The following is a 24183-nucleotide window of genomic DNA, read 5'->3' as shown; positions in this document are numbered from 1 at the left end:
AGGGAAAATGTTACTAAAGAGAGGTCTATAGAAGAATATTAAACAATTTAGTAATTCTGCAATTTTTTTCATCTCTGCCTACACATGGCTGAGAGACAATGTATTATCTACAATAAAGGGAAAAAAAAAATTGCAAGAATCAGTAGTAAATACACTGTCATTAATACAGGTGGCATTTATGACTTTTTCAAGTTACTGTTTCCACATAGTTCTCTTTCTCCCCAGTCCTTTTTTCCAGAAAAGCAGCAGCAAATTTCCATATTGACCAACCCTAACAAGAAGGTCCTACAGGATGAAGAACTCTTCCTATGTTCTGAAAACTGGTTCCACTTACTTCAAGTACACGTAATTGTTTCTCACAGTTTATTTTGTGAAAACTGAAGCCCAAAACTGAAAAGAAACTATGTCCTATCTATCCTGCTATCTTGCACCTAACTTTCTGAGAAACATGACATTACAGCTTCTTCCTATCAGGAAGCAGTGGAAGTGGCATTTCTGATTAAAACTTACAGAAAACTCCTCTGAATCCTCAGAGTATTCATACTCTGAATTTCCAGTATCCCTAGCACAGCTAGCCAAAACTTCTAGAATAACCAGCAACAGCAACCAAGCTTTAAAAACTAGTTGTTTTGTGCAGAGCTTAGTTAACATATAATGCTTGCTTAAAAGTTGGAAAATAAAAAGCTGGTCTTCTGATTTGAGGGGATAATAAGTAGTCTTTCCTTTCTGTGGTAGAACTGGGTACCTCACATTTATATGATCCAAAAAAAAAAAAAAAAAAAAAAGGTCAGGTCAGCCACTTTTTGTTTGATAAGGTTTAAGTGTACTGCTTCCCAGAAAAAGTCAACATTTCAGCAGCATGGTATAAGGAACAAGAATCAACTCTTCATTTTCTCATTTTTAATATGTCCAAAGCCCAGGATGTATTTAATGATAACTTATCTTACTGTGCCAGGAGGCAAATGGTAACACATACAGGACTGACAAAGAGGGAGGGCAGGCTGGAGCGTCGATGCTTGCGTGGAGAGGCAGAGTGCATGGGCAGGACACTTTCCAGGGCTTTAGAAAGCTTTTCTGCAAAGGTTTCTTCAGGGACAGTCCGAAGGTAGAAAGGAGAAAGAGGTGCGGACAACGCTGGTGGTGGGGTGCAAGGAGCACTGAGAGGGATGCAGGACATAGAGGGAAGAGCAGGAAGGTGGGGAACACAAACTGACATGCTACGACCACGTTGAGGCTAAAGAAGGAAAACAAAAGTTAAGAACTGAACACTTCAAAAAAAATGAGTAACAAAACCAGCAAAAACGATAATGAGGTAGAAAAGAAATGCTGACACACCATGATAGGCCCAATACTATCTACTATGTGTGCAAAAGACATGAGAAATGCTGAATGAATGCCAACATATACTGGGAACAGGCTACGTGCACCTCTGAGGACCCAAGTTTGCCTTAAGTTACTAAGCAGTACAGGAAGTTCCCTAGTACTCTTAAAAGAAACATGTGGAATGCAGAGGAGACAGGAGAGAATATTTTCTCTGGGGCCACTGATGTAGCCCAAATTGTGAGTTCTCACAGGATCTGGTAGTCTGACAAATAGAAACATCTAAACAGATACTGATGAGCTTTTGAACACTGATTCTTAGTTTAGTAGCGAGTGGATGTGTGTTTACACAATGCCTCACGAGTATCTCTGCGTGGGCACCTCCCTGCCTATAATAAGTGGACTAAGTGTATGCAGCTGGCTCTTTAACAACTAAAACATTACCATAAAAATTTAAACGTTACACATTCTATGACTTGAGCTATGGAAAAAAGTTGCCTTAATGTGTGGAAAATTCAGTAAATTAGTATTAGACAAGCATTTTCCAGATCCTGGGCCAATAAAAGCATCAAGGCTTCACCCAACTCAAGTTGGAAGAGTCAGAATTAAGGGGTTTTGGTTGGGTTGTTGGGGTTTTATGTTGTTGTTTGTGGTTTTTTTTGGTGTGGTGTGTTTTGTTACTTTAAGTGAACAGGCAGTCTTCAACTGCAAGTTTCCCTTCTCTAATGGAATATGCCTCTTATGGAGTAATCCACCACTTCTTACCATAACTGAAATTAAATACAGACCTGCAGGGGGAAAAAAAAACAAAAACAAAACAACAACAAACTCAAGGCATCAAGTGGAGAACTAATTCTAAAGATTTCTGATATCAGAAAACTTGCTAGACTGCTCAACAATTTGAAAGAGGCATTAGGGAATTCAAAGGGTTAAATAGATACTTTATCTAAACTCCTCACCTGTTCCAAGACGGACTACTTATACATGTCATTGCCAACTAATTTATCCTGCCTGTTCAAAAAATTCTTTAGCTATGGTTACTGCTGTACTTAATGTCCTTGTTGTTTAGGGAAAAAAACCTTCCAAACAAGCATAAATAGCATAATGGAATTATTTCTTATTCTACCTGACAACAATGTTGTGATCTGACTAGTCTCCTACTATTTTACAGCAGCCTTTATGGCTTTCTCTCTCCTCAAGCTCATCTCTTATAGGCCTACCTTAACTCATTCAGTCTTCCCACATAAACCATGTTCTCTGTATTCCTGGTGGGGTTTTTGTTACTCTCCTCTAAATTCTCTCCCAATTCACCCCTAGATTCTCTCAAGCAGGGTGTGCAGGATGGACCTACTGATGGTCAAGAGTAGAACTACTTTACATAATATGATGTTTGCCTTTCTGACAACAGCATGATGTTTTTGACCATGTCCAGCATGTGTTCCAATGTAATTCGTGACCCTTTGTTGGCTGGGGTTTTTTTGGTAGATTTGCTGCCTAGCCAGTTGTTGCTCATCCTGTATTGTGTAGCTGATTATTCCTGTTTAAGCATGAAACTTGTTTTTGTCCTGATTGAACTGCATTCTATTTCTTTTTAAGACCATTCCTCTGATTGTCGATGTCATTTTGACTTACTATCCTGTCTTCTCAACAAACTGTTAGTAGTTCCTGTAGTGTTCTACTCCAATCTGTCAACCTCGTGGTACCACTATTATGACCATCAAGCATGAGCAGATTTTAGCAGTGAACCAAGCAGCTGGACTGTACCTCTGTCATACGCTTGTTCTCCCATCCCCTCTCAAAAGATTATGGTCTTTCAACCTGGAAGCTAACCATCCCAAGACAATGAAATGACTTCTGTACCAAGATATGTCCACACAACCAAAGAATGGCTTACCAAAAAAAAAAAAAAATCTTAATTAGGGTGATTAAAATCTCATTTAATCAAGGACTAACAGTACCACATGCTTCATGTTATGTGCCTTTGAAAAGGATGGAGATGTTTTGCTTGTGAGTGAAACCAGCATGTTTTCCAAAATGCTAGTGACGCCAATGATTCTGTAGCAAAGCCTACAACCACAGGTACCAAAAACCAGAGACTCAGTCTTAAGTGCCGCATCATCTCCCTTACAGTATTGCTGAATTATACCATCATGTCTCCGCCTCAGCCTTAGATATTTGTTTAAAAGAACAAGTGACAAGGGAACCACTGAAGACAATGTAAGAGTAGCAGAAGTTCTACTCCAGAGTTAGAATAGATTTCTGCATACTCATACTCTGATCTAAAAACATACCAAAGGAAACAACATACCAAAATAAAAGGGCAACACAAACGAACATAGTAGGAAAAGTATTTGTGCCCAGTGCAGACTTTCCAGGGAAAAGGAATATGCATGGCAACTGATGAGCAAACCAACACAAGGTAGAAATAAAATTGGGAACAAGGGTGTGGGGTCTTTTCAGTCTGGGATTCTCACATGCAGCATTCTCTAACAGTTTAATAAAATCTTACCTGCAGAATCTGTAATCAAAGTCTCACAGAACACACAGAGCAATTTCATGCTTACACAGTAGCTTAAATTATTCTAATCCCCTCTTCAAATAAAGCCAACAGCTTTAACCCTGGTAACTTCACCTTCATATACACACACACGACCTTCCCAAGTGGGATTAAATTGTTACTTCTATGAGTTAATCTTGTTCTAAGGATGTTACTTCCATCTATAAAAAGCTAACTCACCATTCTGCTTAAGTGCATTCTAGATTAAATTGAAGCTTAAAGGTAAATTTGCTGCTCTTGCACTTCCTCAAACCACAGACTCAGTCACCTTGCAAAAATAGTCCTTTAATTACCCCCATGCAGAATCTGTATCACATGCAAAACAAAAGATAAATGGAAAACTGCCTGGCAGACTTTCCTTTCATTTTTCAAGAGAAATATAAAATCAAATCACTTCATGTGTTTGCAATACTGTACATTCTGACTTACCGCTGCAGGCGGCTGATATCCTCCATGCTGTTGGGACTGCACCTGGCCAACTGAAGCCGGGTATCCCTGGACTGCAGCTGTTGAGATCGACTGGTCATGCTGGGAACCATACGACACAGTCTGTTGACTGCTCACACATGATTCAGTATAAACAGATGACCCCTGGCCACTGTCAACCGTCCCATCAGCTGCAGAAGTCAAAGATAAAAATCTGCATTTCAGCAACTGCAGTCTGGATTCACACCTTTAAATACATTATAATCCAATAAATGTTATATTGATGTCTGTGCCATGTCACATGGACCTCATCAGCATTTTATTGCTTGTAATACTGAAGCTGGTTGTTTTTTTCTCTCAATACAGTAATTCCTTACTCTCAACCTCTGAAAAGTATTCATAATTTCAGGAGTTCTTTGGGAAGATACTGAACACTAAATTATGCTTCTATTTAAAAAAAGGCTAGACTGGAAACAGAATATTAAATTCCACAGTGTTATGAGTAGTCTTCCATGTTTTTTTATTTATTATTTTTATCTATTTAACTTTACATAGACATATAAAACAGGTCTGTTGTGCTGGCTGGCACATGAATCTGAAGTAGGTATAGCAGAGAACCTGAAGTCTCTATTACCTAAAGAGCAGATAGTGGTTTGCATTCTACCTTCACCATTCTAAGTTCTCATCTACCATCATTATTCAAAGACTCATTCATATGTTGGGATGCCAGAAGAGGAAGAGTGAGAAGTGTTAATTTATCTTTTCATGCATAATATGTAAAGCAGAAAATTAAACCTTTTTCAAGAAAGCAAATTATGAGCTGAACTGTTTATACATTAATCTCATCTCCACCTTAAACATAAGTTAACAAGGACTCAAGTGTTTCTTAATAGCTCTAACTACACTGCTGCAAGCGTATACTTCAGCAGGGCCAGAATATACTGTCCCTATAGGAGGACAGCAAAACCTTGGACATGTGTTTATGCTTCAGGTGCCCCAGTTAATTTAGTGTATTAACTTGAAAAAAAGGAAAATTATTTTGTGCTAAGGCACTGAACTGTGAATTGTGCCAAGATTTGGCTCAGCTAAGGCACAGGAATACATCTTTTGCTGCGCTTTCTAGTGGGCTGATGTTTGCCAGCAAACAGCAATGGCAGACAGCAACATCCTAATATATTTACTGCTATAACTGCTAAAGGTTTAAGACTCTAAGAAGGGGAAATTGTGTAAGTGCAAGAGTTCCTAAATAAATCAACTGACACACTTACAAAGAACAGATATACTGGGCTGCTGGAACTGCAGTTGTTGGTGTTGATCAGCTTCTGGCTCTTCAGGCTCCACTTGTGTAGAAACCGATGCTGACGTAGTGGGGACAGCAGTAGTACCAGTGACAGATAGGGAATGCTTTGACCCTGCATGGGAAGCACTTGATGGTTGCTGTTGCTCCAGCTGCTGCTTCTGACTACCTTCTTCCTGAAGCTTCTTCTCCTGTTCTTCTCGCACCAACTGACGCTGCTCTCGCTTTCGCTTAATCAAAGATACCCTGTCCTTGATAGCTTTCGCCATTGTCTTGTGATCCCCTTCACAGACATAGCCAGATTCCACCTGAAGGAGGATATATTCACAGAATTCAGACTGTCATAGACAGCCACTGTTGTAGTGCTACAACATACACTACCACTCTCTGGCACTAACTTCTCATTCAAAAACTTCTGAAGCTGGTTGACTTCTAGACAGTAACAACAGCAAATACAGAGGCTGACAGACTACATTACACTGTCAGAGAACGCCAACACTTCTGATGCTCTGTAAGACCACCAGCACTTACCATTTCCTGTGCCACATCCTCTGGGACATCTCTCTCCAAGTCAAAGGAAAACTCTATTGCCTCATTATCTTTATATTTGCCCTTGAGTTTTTTGATGTCTTCAATTCGCAGCCAGAGTTTAATGGCAATTTTTTCTCCATCATCTTCCTCTGCTAGTTCTACCCGTACTCCAGTCTCTTCTTGGAAGAAAGCATGATTCAAAAGGTCCTTAATAGCATATCTAGCATATTGGAAAAGAACATAGAAAGCACACATAGTCATTAGATTTTCATAAAATAATAAGGAATATCCTCGCCTGATGTTGCGCCAAATTTATTCTCTACATTCCACACTTCTCCCACGAATTGTTTGACATCCTACCATTCAAATTTCTATTTAAAAGCATCATGGAGAAAAAAAAATGCAACGATGCTACATATGTTAAAAGAAAATAAATCACATATTGCTCAGCAGAAGTACCAACAGATTGAAGCCAACTGAACAGGATTTACACTGACTAATATAATAAGAAACCTTGAAGAAACCAGTTTGGTTTTTACTGAACATTAAGATCCAACACACAAGCCTCTGTCATCAAAGCAGTCCAGTAACCCAAATGCATATTTCAGTCTCTCTGAAAATCTTTAAGAGCTTTATCTAGTAAATTCAGCACTAGATAAACACCACATGATTTCTTTCATATTTTATACTACTTTGAACTACTTCAATTTGCATGCTGCTTGGCAGAATTAGAAGCTTTTTCCTAAAGGTAGAAAAAAGTTCTAGGTTCATATATGTATAGCATTTGAAGTCTAAAAGTTAACCAGTGAATCAAATTGGCAAGGAATAAGTGATGTGTAGCAACAAAATCAACTTAAAATGGGAAAAAAAAATGAAACTGTTTAAAAGAAGAAACAGAAATGAAAAATACACAGTAATGCCATTCAGACATAAAACTTCAAGTATATAGGTGGGAATGAACAAACACCCATGATGTGTCAAAACTAATTGTGAATGGAATAGCAGGAGATTGGAAGAGGACCGAAGGCTGGAGTATTCTTAAATCATACATTTAATAAGCAACAACTATGTAAAAGCAGAAACAAAACAAATCCCACAAATAAGCCATCAGAGCAGTTATAGATTTCCTGTAATGGCGTAAGTTAATCACTTCAAACTGAGGTCATCTTGCAGAAAATGTGGATGTAAAGAAGCAGCAAGAATTTAAGAAAATAAAAAGAGGCCTCAAAATAATCAGTCATAAAATGCCAACAAAATCAAAGGGGCAGGAAAAAAAACACCAACCAAGCAATCTAAATGCCTGGGAATCCAGAAGGATTGTCCTCCACTATTTTGCTGACTAGACAAAAGTTTCAATATAAGCAGTAGAATTTCTGAATGAACTACATGGATGGTTACTGTAACATTTGCACTTTTCATGACACTGGCTGATAATGCTCTAAAACAATCATTAAATAGGAATCTACTAAAGAAAATAACCTATGGAAGTAATAGTAGCTTCCCAGCTTTCATCAGAACACAGAAGAAATTAACAAAGGAACTAACTAGATCTAGTATCATCACAGCAAGTAATACCTCTATTCAAAAAGAAAGTACTTACCTTTCGCCTTTGTTTTGCCGAATGCATCCCTCAATAATCTCCTTTACCTCAGGGATTGCTACTTTATCAAAACTGGCTGGCTTGACACCCTGGAACATATAAGTAATGACAGAGAAACTGAAAACTGGCTTGATTTAAGTTTTAATTGTTTACAAACCGACTATTTTTACTCAATAGATAACCGGCCTGAATTCCCCACTAGTGCAAATTATAGAGAAATCGGACCCCAGTATTTCTGTTCATCTGTTAGTGACTTTTTGCAAACATTTCCCAACCCCCGTGTACTTCTCAGCTATACTTCCACAACAGAAGGCTTTGGCAGATAGGTTCTTGATTACCATGGGAGAACTGTTTAGTTTCCATGGAAGTTATGCTGGTTAGAGGCAAGTACACAGACTGGACTAAGAATTAAAGGAAATGCTTCCTATGTAGCACAAACGCATGAACCCACATGACTAACTTAAGTCTTCAAAGGATTCTGCTGCTTCCCAGAATGTTTTCAACATGCCATTATACAAAGTAATTTTGGCACAGACTGATTTTACAGGAAAAGCCTTAGCCCAGAATGATCTGACAAATGTTTAAAGTAACAAAAAAACACCTAACCTAAACACAAACAACCTTCCTGTATACTGTATTTTATCTCTCCCCAGAAGACCTGCTATGCTCAAAGCACACACCTACATCACTGCTGTTAGGAGTTCAGGAAAATGCATTCAGCAATACAGACCTTTACAAAAGCTTCTCAACACCACATGGCACTCCTTTGTATAATACACCCTAAATCCACTGGAGGGGTAGGAAACAGCATCTAAGTATGATCAGCTACTCTAATCAATAAAGCAAGCAGACAACAAGATAAGACCACCTGGGAATTGTGCAAAACACTCAGGCAGAGTCAAGCTTCACCTAATCATGGTCAGAAGCTCTCTTTCAGGTGCAACAGTTTACCACAGCAAAATTTGGCACTCAACTTTACTTGATTCAGCCTTTAGCTTCAAACTCTGTATTTAAGGCAGCAGAATGAGAGAGAATGAAGACATACTGTACAAATTCTGTTATATCAAGAGCTCACGTTTTCAAACTGAACAATCTTGAAATCATATACATGATATACCTGACTGTGCCACTAACAAAGCACAACTAAATAAAAAGTGAAAACCACAGACTGTGAGCTTTCAAAATAAGTGAAGCAACAGTACACGCATCATGATTTGTGGCTTAACCAGAAAGTAATTCTCCTAATATCCTATAGAATACTGCTTCCCACCAAATGGGGGCATCAAGACATGACCTCTATTGGCAGTGGAAAACAAATTTTGAAACATAAAGGTTCCAAGTCTCCAAACGAGAACCTTTGCAATCACAGACCTTCATTTAACTGACAATGAAGATTTAATAAGATCATAATTTTCACATACATTTAGATACATTTTTTTTTGTCGGCCAGACATGGAAGTACACTGACTTCATATACTTACTATCAAAAATATTATATTATACCACACAATTCCAGTAGAGGGCACAGTCAACATCAGCTTTAACAGCCGCAAAGACCAGGAAAAACACCAGAGTCCTGCCTTCCAGTGTACAACAGTACTATTTGTCACTACATTTTACAAAGGTCTTGAATCTGGAATTTTTAAAAGGACAAAAAACCCACTATGAAAGACAGTTTTCCACTCGATACAAAATTTCTTGTCACAACAGCATTGTGATTATTTATTTCTTTGCTCTTATAAAATTTCCTCTTACGAAATTCTACCAATTAAAATTCACAGAACTAAAGAGTATATTGTGACTAGAATAAGCCCTGAAACACGGTCTGTCAGGGAACATGAACTTAATGCTTTTAGAAGCTTCACTGAACATCAAGACTTTGGGAGATCAATGGCTCAGCTGATAAACACCAGACCAAAGTTTGAATGCATAAGTTTAATGCTGTAACCAGGTCATATAAAAAAACCTCCAGCTTCCTAGGAGGACAGAGTCCTAGACTCTATAGAGATTTATAAAACTTGAGTTAGTGTTTACTACTGACATCAAATACCTGTTTGCATGTGTGTCTGCTCATTTGGCAGACTAGTCAGAGACACCCACCTTTAATTATGACCAAGCCTAAAATGGTTCTGGGAGTTCATGTTCATATATGTAGACATGGATGTTTCTATACATAATTAGATGGTCTCCTACATAAACACACACATATATATTATAACCTATGCAACAATTATTCAACTGCTTATTGTATATATTTGTATATAAATTTCCTAAGTTTAACACTACATCTCCTAAATAGCTCAAGCCCTAGGCAGAGCAGAAGCCTGCATGTATGTTCATTCACACTGTACCAGCAGAAGATGTCAGATCTGTGACAATCTCACTCAGAAAAACTAAAAGCTGAGTAAGACAACTCCTACAGCAAAATACTCACGTAACGAAGACAGAACATAAAGTTTCTTCTTAACTATTTTACAACATGCTCTGCTCTTCCATGAAGACTGAAAAGGTAAAGCTAAGAACAGATTATAAAATATCAGTGATTCAGACTGCTACCCTGTATCTCTCTATCCTGAAATATAAAAAAACCCAAACCTTCAGGCCCTTTCATGAGGGCCATTTCAAAATACCCCACTTTGTGAACTGCAAACCAAGAGCTCAGTTCAAAAAGCAGCTCCTACAAATTTCCTCCAGCATAGCCTCCATGTTCCAAACTGCTCCTCAGAAAATCTGAGAGAACCTCACACCAGGCCCTTAAACCAACAGAGGATTCTGTGTTCAAGCAGCTACCTATTTCTCAGTGCATCCCGCATGAGAAAGGTTGCCAAAGCCTAGTATACAGTGCCAACCAACCACCCCTTGTGCTAAAGTTTGGGCCACTTAAGTACCCACAGCTTTAAATAATTTTTTTTTTCCTCCTCAAGTACTAGACGATGTGCCAAATTATTTTTATGTAAAGATGATAAAGGATGCTGTGAATGATAAAAATTGATAAATCAGTGAACTCTTTCTACACGGAGCTGCATATACACCTTAACCTGCCATCACAGAGAAACCTAAGGGAGGCCAGGCCCTGCAATTCACACATAACCTTGATGTGTCCTTAAGAGCACATGAGCTGTGCAGTCAAGCATATGCTCATTAGTTTCTGAACCCAAAGGCACTCAAGTACCACTCACTATTTCCTGCTTTTCAGGACACTTACCAAGAAGGCAGTCACATTCCTATATGCCTTTCCCAGCTCCAAACTCCTCAAAAGAATCACAGGACAACTCAAATCTTTTACTCTACTAGTCCTATTCCCCTGTGGCAGTTGAGGGAGAACTACTCAACCAAGTCCCACTAGCATTTTTTTCTGAGTTTGCCAAAGAGATAACAAGAAAGCTCTCTTACATGGGAAAAAAGCGTATGCAGGTGTAACAGACATGAAAATCACCAACATTTTCTCAAATTACCACCTAAAACTGCATGAACTGGCAGTGCTGTTAAAAGTAACAGTCTCCTGTTCTCCATCTCCCATTCCCACACACTTGTGATTTCCTCTCTTTTTCCAGCACATGCACTTACACAGTTGCATAATGAACCCAATCAGTGTTTATCAGACTTGAAACAAATCCAGCCAAAAAAACCTACAGAAGTTTCCAGTAAGATGAATCTCCCCAATCTGGTTCCCTACATCGTTGCACTAGCTCTCAGTCTTACAGAAAGAGATACTGCAATAGCTAACAAGGGCAGAACTGTTTTTTTTGGAAGAAGTGCCAACTTAAAACCCACTGAACACTTGCATTTTGAGAGCACCTTTAAAATATGTGTGCATATATACATCTGTAGTAGCACAAAGTGCAACTGATGCAAAATAAAGTATTTATCTTACAGTCTTCATGATAAGCTATAAAAAATATTTTGCATATTTTGGATTTGGTAAAGTTTGTGATTTTGTCAGATTTTGATCAGGTGAAAAAAAAGTGTTCCAAAATTCAACATCCACATTTATATGGTTCTTTGACTCATAAAAACCAAGTTAGGTACTCTTACAAACGGTAGATTTTCAAGATACTTTAAACGAAGTATAAGCTACCAAGAACTCCACAATTTTTGCCTTAGAAACATGTAGTATTTTGCATTAGTTAGATCACCAGATTACTGGGTCAGTGGTTTAGCATCTCATTATCATACAAGGATACTGAAAATATAATTTACTTCTTAAAAGAATGCACAATCAATGCTCTTCAATTTTTACACCAAACCAATATGAAGGCAGAGGAAGTGTGGCACACCCTCAAAAATCCTAAATTTTAAAAAATTGATTTGAAATAACAGCAGAGGTGGAAAACAGCAGAAGCAGGAAGTGTTCTAGCTTTGCTGTTCAGAATTTTAATCTATATTAAAAAAATTACATGGAAAGAAGTACAGTCAAGTCTAAAAGTTGAAGACCCAAGCTATGCAAATGTAAAGCAGTTCAGCAGATTTGTCAAGGAATTCTGATTCACCCCCAAAACCCCTTTCTGTGGCTACGCACACTTACTGTATAGAGCTGAAATTGTTACTTACCTCTTTAGTGCAATCCTTGTGAGAGCAGCAACAGTGGGAATTAACAATTACAAATATGGGACAGATCTCTCTTTTTGTAAAATCCATTAGGAAAAGAGAGGCACACACACACTAAAGAGTTAGTTAGGTGCTAGTTTGCGATGGGAATCCACTAGACTGTAGACTTAACGCACAGCAGAAGGAAAGCAGACATCGAAGTTAGAAGGGAGCATTGTTCTCTGTTTGACACCTCTTGTACTTTCCCAAGTCCAGTACATGAGGCTGCAGAGATTTGAGCTTAATACCTGCTTTTGCCACTCAGATATTGAATAGAAAAGAATTAATATAAGGAAGAGGTAAGGGTGTCCTTTTCTATCTGCCCAGCTCTAGCTGTGAGGAGGAGGAAGAAGGAGCAGCACAAGGATCCTTTACTTCCTGCATGTCCCCGCCTCCCTGCATGGCTGCTCTGCCTATTCTCCACCCAAGTTTCCTGCCATAGTGCAAGGCTGTGTGTAGGATCATCACCCTGTTCACTCCCACTGTTGCAGACATGCATTTTTAAGTGGAGGAAAATGGGTCTGTTTGGTGTGTAATTCTGACCTGAGGTTGCTGGCACTAGTTTTGCACCGGTGGTGAGATGAAGGCAGCTGCTCTTTCATCTTTTCTTTCAACAGAGCTACAGAAGTATACTCAGAGCTGACTAACTTTAATCCTAACAGAACACAAGACAGCACTAAGATACTACAATATATTCCATCTCCCTCCTTCTTGACAATCACATTCTGCTACCTTTGTCAACATCATCTTAGTGTAAGAAAAAGGGATTCAAGGGCAATTTTCAAACTGTTGGACAAAGTTAGGCAGCCACATCGTTTTTTTTATACCACATGTGCACAGATAATTGTTATATTTTATAACACTCCTTGCTAGACTCCAAACCTTAACCTGAAGCCTATAATCTTTTTTCCCTCTTGTATATAGCTTCAAACAGCCATTGTAAAACTTGTTTATTAATCAAATGTTGTCTACAATAAACATTGTAATAAGCAGTATAATATGTTTCAGGGCTTTTGCAGTGTTTTTTTGGAAGGACATAAGGAAAAAAGCTAAGAAACCTCACTGACACCATTTGGAAGTGTGAAGTGAGCGAATGAATTTTGACCAACTAGTGATGAGAAACTGAAAATCCAATTTCAAATCATCAAGATCATTTTTCACCCTAAAAGAGCATACTTAGTTCCTTAAGTGTATCACAATCATACCAATGTTGTTGTTATACCATGCGACATCAATATTGCACTATTTTTTGATCTTTCATTAGACATTTTAGAAATCCTCTCTACCTGCTGCTATGAAACTTTAGAGTTTCTCTACAGTCAAAGGAAACCATCTTCACTGGGATAAAAATCTGACGTATTGCACACCTAATTAAGGCTACATTTTTCTGGGGTACACTGCATGACCTGCGAAGAACATTAAATGCTTCAGCTTATAAGACACACACACAGTCTACCTGTCCCAGTCTAACCACAATTCTTGCTTTGCTCTTTCGAAAGGTGCTATAACTGCAGAGCTTGAAAGGAATTCTACCGTAACTGATTAATCTTCTCAAACAAAATGTTCTAACATTGCAAAGTCCAGAGGCTAATAGAATCAGTAGCAAAGTCAAATCACACAAACAAGGTAATTAAAAGCTCTACATTTTCTTTTTGCTAAGTTCTTACCATTCTAGTTTGAGCCAGTCCCAGGCTGCCACAAACCATTAATTCCAGGAATTTAGACAGAGCATATGATTCCAGTGGAAAAAAAGCCCACGATCCTACCTTCTTCCCCATAGTCTCAAAGAAGCCCCCAGGCAATGGTATATATGGCATCTAAATTGGTTTACCCCGTGATTATCTAAATTTCACTGCCTGCTATTAGTTACTTACTCAGCCCTCAGAACCTACAGGTTTAACCATTTCGTTACCTTTTCCATCTCTAATCTGTCATCTTAATTCTGTTGTCTGTTCTAAAAACAATCTGATTTGGTTCCTTATTTCATACAGCATACACCCAGTCCAAATGCCTATTGTGAAAAGGAAGACTTCAGTTTAAAATTTATTCTGTTCAGAAGAGATACAGGTTCCCTACAGAAGACAAATTATATTGTTGTTCTTAAAAAGCAAGCTAGAGTAGTTGATAATTCCAAGATGAGGGCACGGAAGTGGATTTTAAAACAATGCAACACATTTAACAGAAGCAAAAATTTAGCTTCTCCAATTTCAGTATTTTCATAGCAATTAATTCTGGACAATTGATAATTCTGCCAAGAACTAAATCACTAAATCCTGCAGAATAAGCTCTGCATCAGATCCGTATCCTAACAGAGTAAACAGCATTACTGCAATACAAGCAGTTGAAGCAGATGAAAGCTTCCAATGAGTTAGCTCATGAGTCAGTATTTAGACTAGGACTGGACCAGTCGTCTTCTCTTCTGATAAAAAATGACGACTATGCATTTTGAACCCAATATCTTTTTGAACTTGACTGATCAACCATCATCCAGAACAAGATTAATATCCCAGCCATTCAAGAGCTCTATGTCACTGAAATAGCTGTCTTCTACACACCAGTCTGTCTTCACCCTCTGCATTGAAGGTGTGTAAGTAATTGAAGTCCCAAGATTCTTAAATTTCTCCAGACCAGCTGTCTTCATGTCTTGCAACAGATAGACGTGTATGCCCAGATTTCACAAACACGTTATAAAGACACTGTACACAGGCCTTCTTGCTGCAACCTGACTGATGGCAATTTAGAACTGCTTTTCACCTCAATCTACCACCTATTTTCAAAGTATCTTTTAGGTATTAACAAAAAACAAATGGCCAGTCACAACAGGGAAAAAATCTGTTTTACACACAAGAGATATTTGTACTTTGATGCATCCTGCTTATTCCTAAAGCTTGTGAGGTTGCTTGAAAGTAGCATGTTTTTATCAGATAATCTTAGGTGGAAAGAATGCAACAGACTCCTTATCTGATGAGCCATCACTGCTTGCTATCATCTCCACATTTGTCTTCTGCAACTGATCTCCAAACCCAGAAACCACAGAACAATGACACTGTCTGTCTGACCAGCTTCTCTGCCAGTCTCTCAATACTGAGTTTTTACTTTTTAATGCCAGATAATTTCCAGCATTAAGAGACACACAACTCCATGCATTTGCAAATCCACCCAGTCAACAAAATCAATTTAAGACCAGTACGGTAGGCTGCAGAGCTCTTAGAGAGCCTTACCAGTGTTCTCAAGTAAAAGGTTTTAACAGAGTGAAAAAACACACTGTATTTGTGATTATATTTAAACACAACTTATGCACTACTGCTGATATACACCACATCTTAGAATTATCCTGTTGACTAATTATCTAGCCCTGCACACAAGGCATTTTCAGTTTTTAGTCTAGACATGGAAGTTCACTGTACTTCAGAACACCCAGGTGAATAAAAACATCAACCTATTTCAAAGGTCCTAAAAATCTGGACCCCTTATGACTAGCTAAGCAGACGTTTTTAGTTAAAAAGTAGATTAATTAATCACAGCACCTACTGTAACTGCAGCAATTTTAATGAAAAGAAGAAATTACTGAAGCTCTATAACAGGAAATTCTGTAACTATAAGGCAGAACAGTTTCTTGGTACATTGCTGGCAAACCATTAGGATATTGGTGCATGTAACAATGAGAAGGGCCCTGTTTAGAAACATGCAGTATGAGAACAGTAAAGTCTGATTGGACAGGTGGACTAAGTACTAACTTTTCTATTTTTATTCTTGTACAAGAGCATAAAGATAGGATCAGTTAAATGTATCATGCACAGTTCTTAGACCTCACGCTAAGGAGCAGGGATGCTGCCTTTATCATCTGAACAAGAATATGCAGTGGTGAACATCTTGAGCTAGATGAATGACCCTTTGCTTTGTTGCGACTCCATCTTGAATATCACTTTCAAAAAACCAGACATGCCTAGGCACACATTTCAGTAGCATAAATTTAGAAATGCCACAGTCACACAATACTAAAAGTGTCTTCTATTTTCAGTATGGAAAACACATTTTTGGAAACTCAGATCATATTAGTTGCATTCTCTGCTTTCATCTGCTACCACTCTGATAGAAAAACATCATCTAATATACATTTTTAAATTCAAGTACAGCAACAGTAATTCAAATGCCATAGATGAGGTCCAGTGGACTTGGAACTGAATTAAAAAGAATGGAACAACATGAGGTCTTTTCCATGGGCCATAAAACGTTTGGTACCAGAACGAGCCCTTAGAAGAATCAAACATCAAATATAGTGCACTACTCAGACAGTGCACCAAAAGTAATCTTCCCTTTTATTTTATGACTTATTCTAGTAGGAGTGAAGAACTCCTACTGGTATACCAAGATTGGTCCTAAAAAGTGTATCTGCTACATAGAGAACTCTATGATGGTACTAATGGGTGGTAAGGTAGAAATGTCTCTGAAAGCAGTTTACCTTAAAACAAAGGCACAGGTTCATAGCATGAGGAAGCTTTTAAATACCTTCACTAGACAGCAAAGCAACAGCTTTTTTTCCCCTGTAGTGCAAAAACATTATGCACAATAAGCAATGGAGCTTCTTACATAGTCTTTTTAATCCTGGTGTTTCTCTCAATTTTTGGGAGTAAACTGTATCTGAAAAATCACATTCAACTCTATTAATTTTCACTCTTCAAATACAGGAACAAAAAAAAGTATTCAAATAGGCACATAGGCCCCCATCTTGCTGCCTGCTCTGGGAAGAGCTCTGAGTAATCTAGATGTAACTCTAAAGGGTTTACTTAAAATTTTGATGGTGTTCTTGCTTATGTATCACATAAGAATCTCAAAATAACTTCTTTTTACTCAATGATGATGTGAGCTTCCACAAGACTAAACCGTTCTTGGACTTACCCTATTTCTACCCCTTTGCAGATATAGCAGTACAGTTGACAGGACAATAAATAGAAGTCCATGCATTCTTAACGTCAGCATTCTTGACTAGTGGCACTTTCCTGACAAGTAACACTGAGCTATCAGTCTCCCCTCACTAATGCTTCAGTGATACATTAATGGTTCTCTTCACACTGCAAAGCCAGACATTTTAAATCCATTTACCACCTCCCTCTTCCTAAGAGCAGCCACCTTCCCATCTCTTGTAAAGTTAAACTCAATTAGTCTAAGTTATATAGATACCAGGACAAAATATTAAATATTAGTATCACAGTTTTAAGAGGCATGATCATTAACAGATAATGAACTTTTAACTACACAATTTTGCTTAATATCATGTGAACTTATTTAGGTTTCTGAAAAAAAAAAAAAAAAGACACACAAAAAAAAACATAACACATTTGGAAACTCTGCAATCCAACCAAATTTTAGAATTTCAGATTGAAAAAATACATTAGATATTGATTTTACGCAACTCATCTGATGCTAACCCCTCTTACTTTTAATTCCTGATTGTTTTAAAATCATCTCCAATTCAAAAATGCTAAAAGACACATTCCAGGCTCAGCAGTAAATATTAATAAGAAATATCTCCTTTTGCTTCAAACCAAGTTTGCTGTACAACATAAATATTGACAAAACAGTTCTGGCTGTAATCTAGAAGCTTTTGATGCCGAATAGTACAAGCACCTCTCAGATCAATTAGTAAAAGTGAGCTACTTTTAGAAAGGAATTAAGTTGAATGAGTCTTTTTTTCCTTTCAACCTTAGGCATCATCTGCCTTATGTGTACATACCATATATGTATCTCAGTATTCAATCTGATCCCAGCTTTTCCTTACTTAGATGACCACCATTTCTTAAAGGGGACTTCTAAGCTAAGATGCAAAGTTTCTTAAGATATTAATGCTTTAACACCTGAATTCCTATCTTCCATTTTTAAGGCGATTTCTGAATGATAAGTCATTGACTGAACCTCCCCCCAAGAAGATTCTTCACTCTTAAAGATGGATCCAGCAAAATGGTTGCAACTGTGTTTAACAGCTATAAGAGGCAAGCTGTAGAAAAGCGCTTCAGTGTCCTCAGTCCATTCAGTGCAACGCAGAAGAATTGCATCTGATGTGAAATTTGTCCATTTGATACTTAAGTGCCTGAAGTTACTTTTTTCAATAAGTACAGTTAGAAGAGTTTGCCCTTTCTTATGATTAATCTAGAATCATGGAATGCCAGGTTGGAAGGGACCTCAAGGATCACCAGGTCCAACCTTTCTAGGTACTTGTGCTTGGTTGAATATTCATGGTCCTGCAGTATCAGCTTTAACAACTTTTTTCCAGTGTTTCTTTCACTTGAAAGCTTGGCAGAACAGGAGTGTCCATATCTATCTGAACCAGGCTAAGAAATAAAGTTATTCAAGGTCAAGAAAAAGAGTATATATCCCTTTAAAAAGTTGCATATTGCTTCCAGAAACCAAAAGAGTACGTTCATCAGCATTCATTAAGCACTGCTAATAAAAGTAATCATAAATCTAAAGGTTAAGCATTTATATTTGCAGTCTAGGACCCCTCAGAAAGAAGAAAAAAGAGAAAAGAGGTGGGATACTTTGCCCATTGCATCTCTAGTAGAAATGAAGTAGTTGACTAGTAGTCTAGGCAATTATGATGCTTAACTTTTAGGACACTAAAGAAGAGATTAATTTCAACTGAGTTAACCAAACAGCAGCGCTTAGTAATTGCCTGCTTTCCAGTCAAACAAATGACCTTCACTCTAACCAGTGAGCTTCAGTTCTCACCAGTTAGGGAAATTAAGGATTTTTAAACCAGTTAGACACTGCCTAGTCAGGTTACTTATTATATACCTTATTCCCTTGGGCTCTTTTTTTTTTAAGCTCTGTAGAACAGAGAAGAAAATGTTGTACCCAAACTTCAGAACATTTCCATACAGAACAACTTTTAAAGTCAAAGTGCTCCCTCTCCTTCTCATCTTAAGGGCCAGCTCAGAAGGCAGACATGTATTTACAGAAAAGAGACCGGACTTTGGTGAAAGCAAGGGTAAGTGCAAACTTCACTTTATCAAAGTAAGCATGGAGAAAACTAACTACAGAGCACAAGTCCATCAGGAGAACTTAAATGGTAAGTTAATGTAACCAAAGGTGGTGAAAGAGAAAAGGGAGTTTTCTGCTCATATTCAGCTGATTAGTACATTTGTAACTGAGGATGGTCTTACTAACTTTTTCGCGATTAACATGTTTGGGTTTTTATATTATTGGTAGATATGCAAAAATGAGACAAATCTGCATAACAAATGCATTAATAGTCCTCTTACTAGTCCTGAGACTAGTCAATCACCTAGCAAATTTATGAATTGGTACATACAGATGCTAGAGATCAAGCAATCAGTGCCTCTACATACTTAAAAATATTATCTCTGTGCTGCAAAAAGAAATCTGGAAGGAAATATAGCATAGAAGTAACTGAAGTCTGTAATATATCTGTGAGTGGTAACTGCAACAGAAGGAAAAAAAAAAAGCTAGCTTTTGAGGCAACTGCTTGGGCTATGTTGGTTTCACCAGAGGCTGAGGCAAAGCAGCTGAAACTACTGCAGTTAGTCCTCCATCAGCTTACTTGCCAAACAGACTAAATTAAGAAATTATACTTAAGATGTCTGTTCTACAAATATCTCCGTTTATATTTAAATGCACATGCAGCCCATTTGAAATATCTGTGACAAATTGTTTAATTGAAATATGTATGGAACAGGTCAAAGAAAGTATACCAGTCTCCAGAGAGGAACAAAGGCAGGAAAACATTCCTGAATTTTCCTAAAATATTACACTCTTTTTTTTTTGTAAGTATGTAACAGAATTAAGTATCTTGATTCAATTAATTACAGGCTCGAATGTTTTTTACTGAGGCCGAGTAGGCAGTAAAGTGCCTGCTGGTTGTGTTCAGTCCCAGCTGAGGAGAGGTACTACTTAAACCTCAGATTAATTTTTTTCCTTGCCCAATATGGTAAAAATCCCAGGAGTTGCAATTTAATTAAGTATTAACTGCTAATTTATTTTGAACCATTTCCAAAGAGGAGAAGAGCGCATCAATGAAAAGAACAGGGGTTTTTGAAACAAAATTGGAACACTGTGATTAATGAAAACAAAGAGGAAGCCTAGGCTCTTTTATGCTTGAGTGACAAGACATGCAGATCTCATCTCCCATTCTGAAGGAACTGCTAGTGAAAGGGTCGGGACTGAGTATGCTAGAGGATGCAAGCACAAACAAAGGTCAATCACTCCTGACTTCCTTACCAGAATTATAAAACAAAGTTTGGCTTAACACCTTGAGCCCAACTAATAGACAGCTTGCCTTTTTTTTTTTTAAACCAGGCATTTACTCAGAATTCATGTACTGAAAGAATAATTCTTCTAGTCAAAATGAGCCAGAAAACCAACTTAATTGCACTTCTGTTTCTTGGGCCAGGGAAAACAGTGGAAATTTATGCCAGCACTGCTTTAAGCAAAATCAGAAATGTTGCAGTGAGACAATGTAGACAAGCACCTTGCTAAGAGTTAACACACCCCAGTGCTATTATCCCACATGTGAAGTAACAGTAACTGTCGGGGAAAAAGAAAAAGCGCTCATCTCTACGATCTCTAGGATTTCAGCCTTTAAATGCGCTATCCAGACCTTTGCTTACCTAACTGTAGTATTTAATCAGAAAACTGTTTTCAACCATGAAGGAAGACCCTGAACAGAAAAGGCAGAACACAACTGAGTACTCTGAGCAATTCTGGCAAATGCCCCCACCCACACTGCGCATCAGCTATAGCAGTCCTTAAGACAAAAGTGTACTGTCATAATGTGGTGAGGCTGAAAGCTACCCTAGAAGGGAGAACAAAGCACCAATTCCAGTCAAGAGAGAACACCCCGGACACACCTTTTACAGGCTCCCATCCTGAGCAATAGCAAGGATTAAAGCTAACAGACCAACTCAATTGTTTGGTAAGCCTAATAGTTACTGTAGAGGGGGTGAAGGAATTAATTTAAATACATATTGCTTGCACTGAGTAGCTACACATTTTTATAACGTTGCCTTTCAGTGGTTTTTAAATCTCAAATGGCATGATCTTTCGTGATTGTCAATAGACAGTTATTATAGTCTTTTCCTCTGATCTCTGTGTGTGCACCTAGACAAAATATTTTCATTTAAGGCTTAGCAGGACTACAGCTGCTACCTCAAAATATTCCTAAACATGCCTAGGAAAAATAGCAAACTAAGGGGTTGAAACAGAAATGTTAATCAGCTTCCACAAAGTGTATTAATCTTCCAACATACATTAAAAGGACGTGTCGGTAAGTAATTGGAGTCAACTACACAGGGAACTTGGACTCCACTCTGTCTGTCACCAATGGCTAACACACTGTCCTTTTAACTTCTAAATTGCTCAACTGGCTCACCCCTCACCCACAATTGCAGATGTTGTCTAAACTTCTAAAGTCTCTTTTGAAACTAAAGAAAAACTTATTTTCTTTAACAGGGAGCAAAGGACAAGGGCAGAAAACTATACAGCTCTTTTTCACACTGGTTCACAGAGCTTTCAGAGTGGTAAAAAAATACAAAGAGTATTTTATTTCACTTTCATAACATGGTTCTGCTCTTCACATTATGGAAGAAACACTAAATTCTCCATTATCAGTAAAGACAGATTTGTGCTTTGTTTCCAGATCATATCATCTTTCCCTCACTGAGAGCATTCCTTGAAAGTTATATAAGTTTTGATTGTGGTTGGTTTCTGTTTTGTTGTTTGTGTTTTGGTATTGTCTTTTTTTTTTTTTTTTTTAAACAAACTGCTTTGCAACTACAGCAAAATAAACAAACCTAAATATACAAAAGCACACACAGCCTTTCATCCTCTGCCTAGAAGCAGATAAATGTACATTTTATTTACCTTTATTTACCATTTTTGCTCGTTCTGAAAGAAAACTAAACTTCCTTGATTTCATATCAAAGCACTTTTTTAAACCCTCAAGCAGTAGATGAAACAGTAGGGGGAAGGGGGTGGGGAAATCAACAATTAAATTCAATCTGTGAACCATCAACAGCAGAGTAGGGTAGAAGGTGGTAGTGGACAGACAGAAAAATTACCGGTGTTTCTCATCCACTTAGAAGTCCAACAGTCAATTTAAAAAAAAAAATATTTTAAAAAAAACAACACACACACACAAAAAAAAAAAAAAACACAACACAAAAAACCCCACCAAAAAACGGGGGGAAGAAAGAAGCATCAAGCACAATAAAAAAGTGGCAAGTTGAACTCTGGTAAGTCTCTAGATAAGTTTGTCTGCTACAAGCCCCTACAAGGCTTTCCAATTGCTAAGTACTTCACAGACCAGGGAAAAGACAACTCTTTAAGACCTGAAGAATTCCACAGCTCAGATTGTCTGAAAAACTGATTATTCTCACCACAGACCAGCTTCTAGCATATTAAGGAATGGGCAGAGCAGTTACATCAGGTATCTCTTCTGAGAAAAACTGCCCATCCCTTACCGAAACTATGTTTCTTTAGCTCTGGCCAAGATACATACATAAGCATAGCAAAAAGTATCACTAAGACTGTTTCAGTAAGATACTTGGTTTCCTTTCACTGCAGATTTTCCTGTAATCAGAGTAACAGCTCGACTTCACCCTTGGCTTTCCTCTCTGTTTAGAAAATTACAATACGTCCTCCAACATGCAAAAAAGACTGTGTGCATATACTTCTATAAACTTACTGTAACATCTGTTCAAAAAAACAAAAAAATGGCTATTTGTCCCTTCCTTCTTCCTCCTTCTGTGCCCCTCCAACATTCCCCTTGAAAGAAGGAAAAATTTAATTTCACCAAACCTTCCTTCAGAATCCAATACTTACGGCACAAAGACCCTTCTTTCAATATCTAATTAATTACATCTAGTTTTTTAAGCATGAGGGATCTGGAATAAGAAAGCATTTTGTTTTGCCAAAGCTAAGCAAGTCACCTATTAAATAGTCAACTTCTCCCAAGATAATACACATAAAGATATTAACAAAAAGTTGTTTGTCTACAGCTCAGAGAAAGAGGTAAGCTTATTTTTCACGCCTTTGCACATCCACACAGGTATTTTGAGAAATCAAATGCAAGTTTTTACTTTCACAAATAGCCACCTCACTGCTCCTTCTAAATGCTTAAATCAGAGGGCAAAACGTGTGTAGTTTGTTTTACTGCAATGGTATAATCTTGATGACACTGTTTGAGAGATCACAAAGTAAATCTAGCCACAACTACTGAACTACTGAACATTTCTAGCATTACTGTTCTGTTTCTTACATTCAAGGTCTGTAGATTCCACTTAATCTAATCAAACGAGCAAACTCAAATCTCTGGATTGCCTTCTCAGCATTATTTGGTTTCACTCACAATGCTTCCCACACTGCAACACTAACCAACACTTCTCAGGGTGGAATTCCGTCCTGCTACTTCTCCAGTTATTTCCACTACATAGTGCACCTGACACAGTAGCTAAGGGCCGTTTGAAATTTAGTAAACTATTAACTTAAAATCACTCCATGGAACAATTTGTTACTTGCCTGGGCATGCAGCTAAGCCAAAGTGCTCTGAGTTTGTGATCCAGTTTTTCCACAGAACAGTTACCAGCTAATCTTCAAAACTGAAATATTCCCACTATTCCCCCAGAGGCTTAGAAAATCATCTGTTATTACTCTAAGGTGTTTTGTTGTTTTTCTGTTTTAAACCTGATGCAATACCTTCTTATATACTGAAGGAGGAGTATGAACACATGCACAATTTTATTTCCATTCTCATATTTTACAGGCTTCTGGCATACTGTTTGGTAAGTTGAATCATCCGGTACCTTTCTACCCATTCCTCCCAAAAGTTTTTGGCAGCCTCTCTTCTTCCCT

General features: G+C 37.8%; 1 protein-coding gene across 1 annotated transcript in view; it reads right to left on the bottom strand.

Moving 5' to 3' along the window:
- The window catches only part of WNK1 (WNK lysine deficient protein kinase 1), a 105546-nt gene that overhangs the window by 37602 nt on the left and 43761 nt on the right, over positions 1–24183 (bottom strand). Inside the window, exons 6-10 of the mRNA XM_009995222.1 lie at positions 7732–7820; positions 6132–6351; positions 5572–5908; positions 4307–4494; positions 977–1234 (exon numbers count right to left, since the gene is read on the bottom strand). Of these exons, the coding sequence (XP_009993524.1) occupies positions 977–1234; positions 4307–4494; positions 5572–5908; positions 6132–6351; positions 7732–7820 (1092 nt within the window). The remainder of the gene's footprint in view (positions 1–976; positions 1235–4306; positions 4495–5571; positions 5909–6131; positions 6352–7731; positions 7821–24183) is intronic.

Source organism: Chaetura pelagica, unplaced genomic scaffold (assembly GCF_000747805.2).
Source record: "Chaetura pelagica isolate M959 unplaced genomic scaffold, ChaPel_1.0 scaffold343, whole genome shotgun sequence".
Lineage (NCBI taxonomy): Eukaryota > Metazoa > Chordata > Aves > Apodiformes > Apodidae > Chaetura > Chaetura pelagica.
Note: the sequence above shows the minus strand (reverse complement) of the source record. Positions and strands in the feature narration are given on the sequence as shown.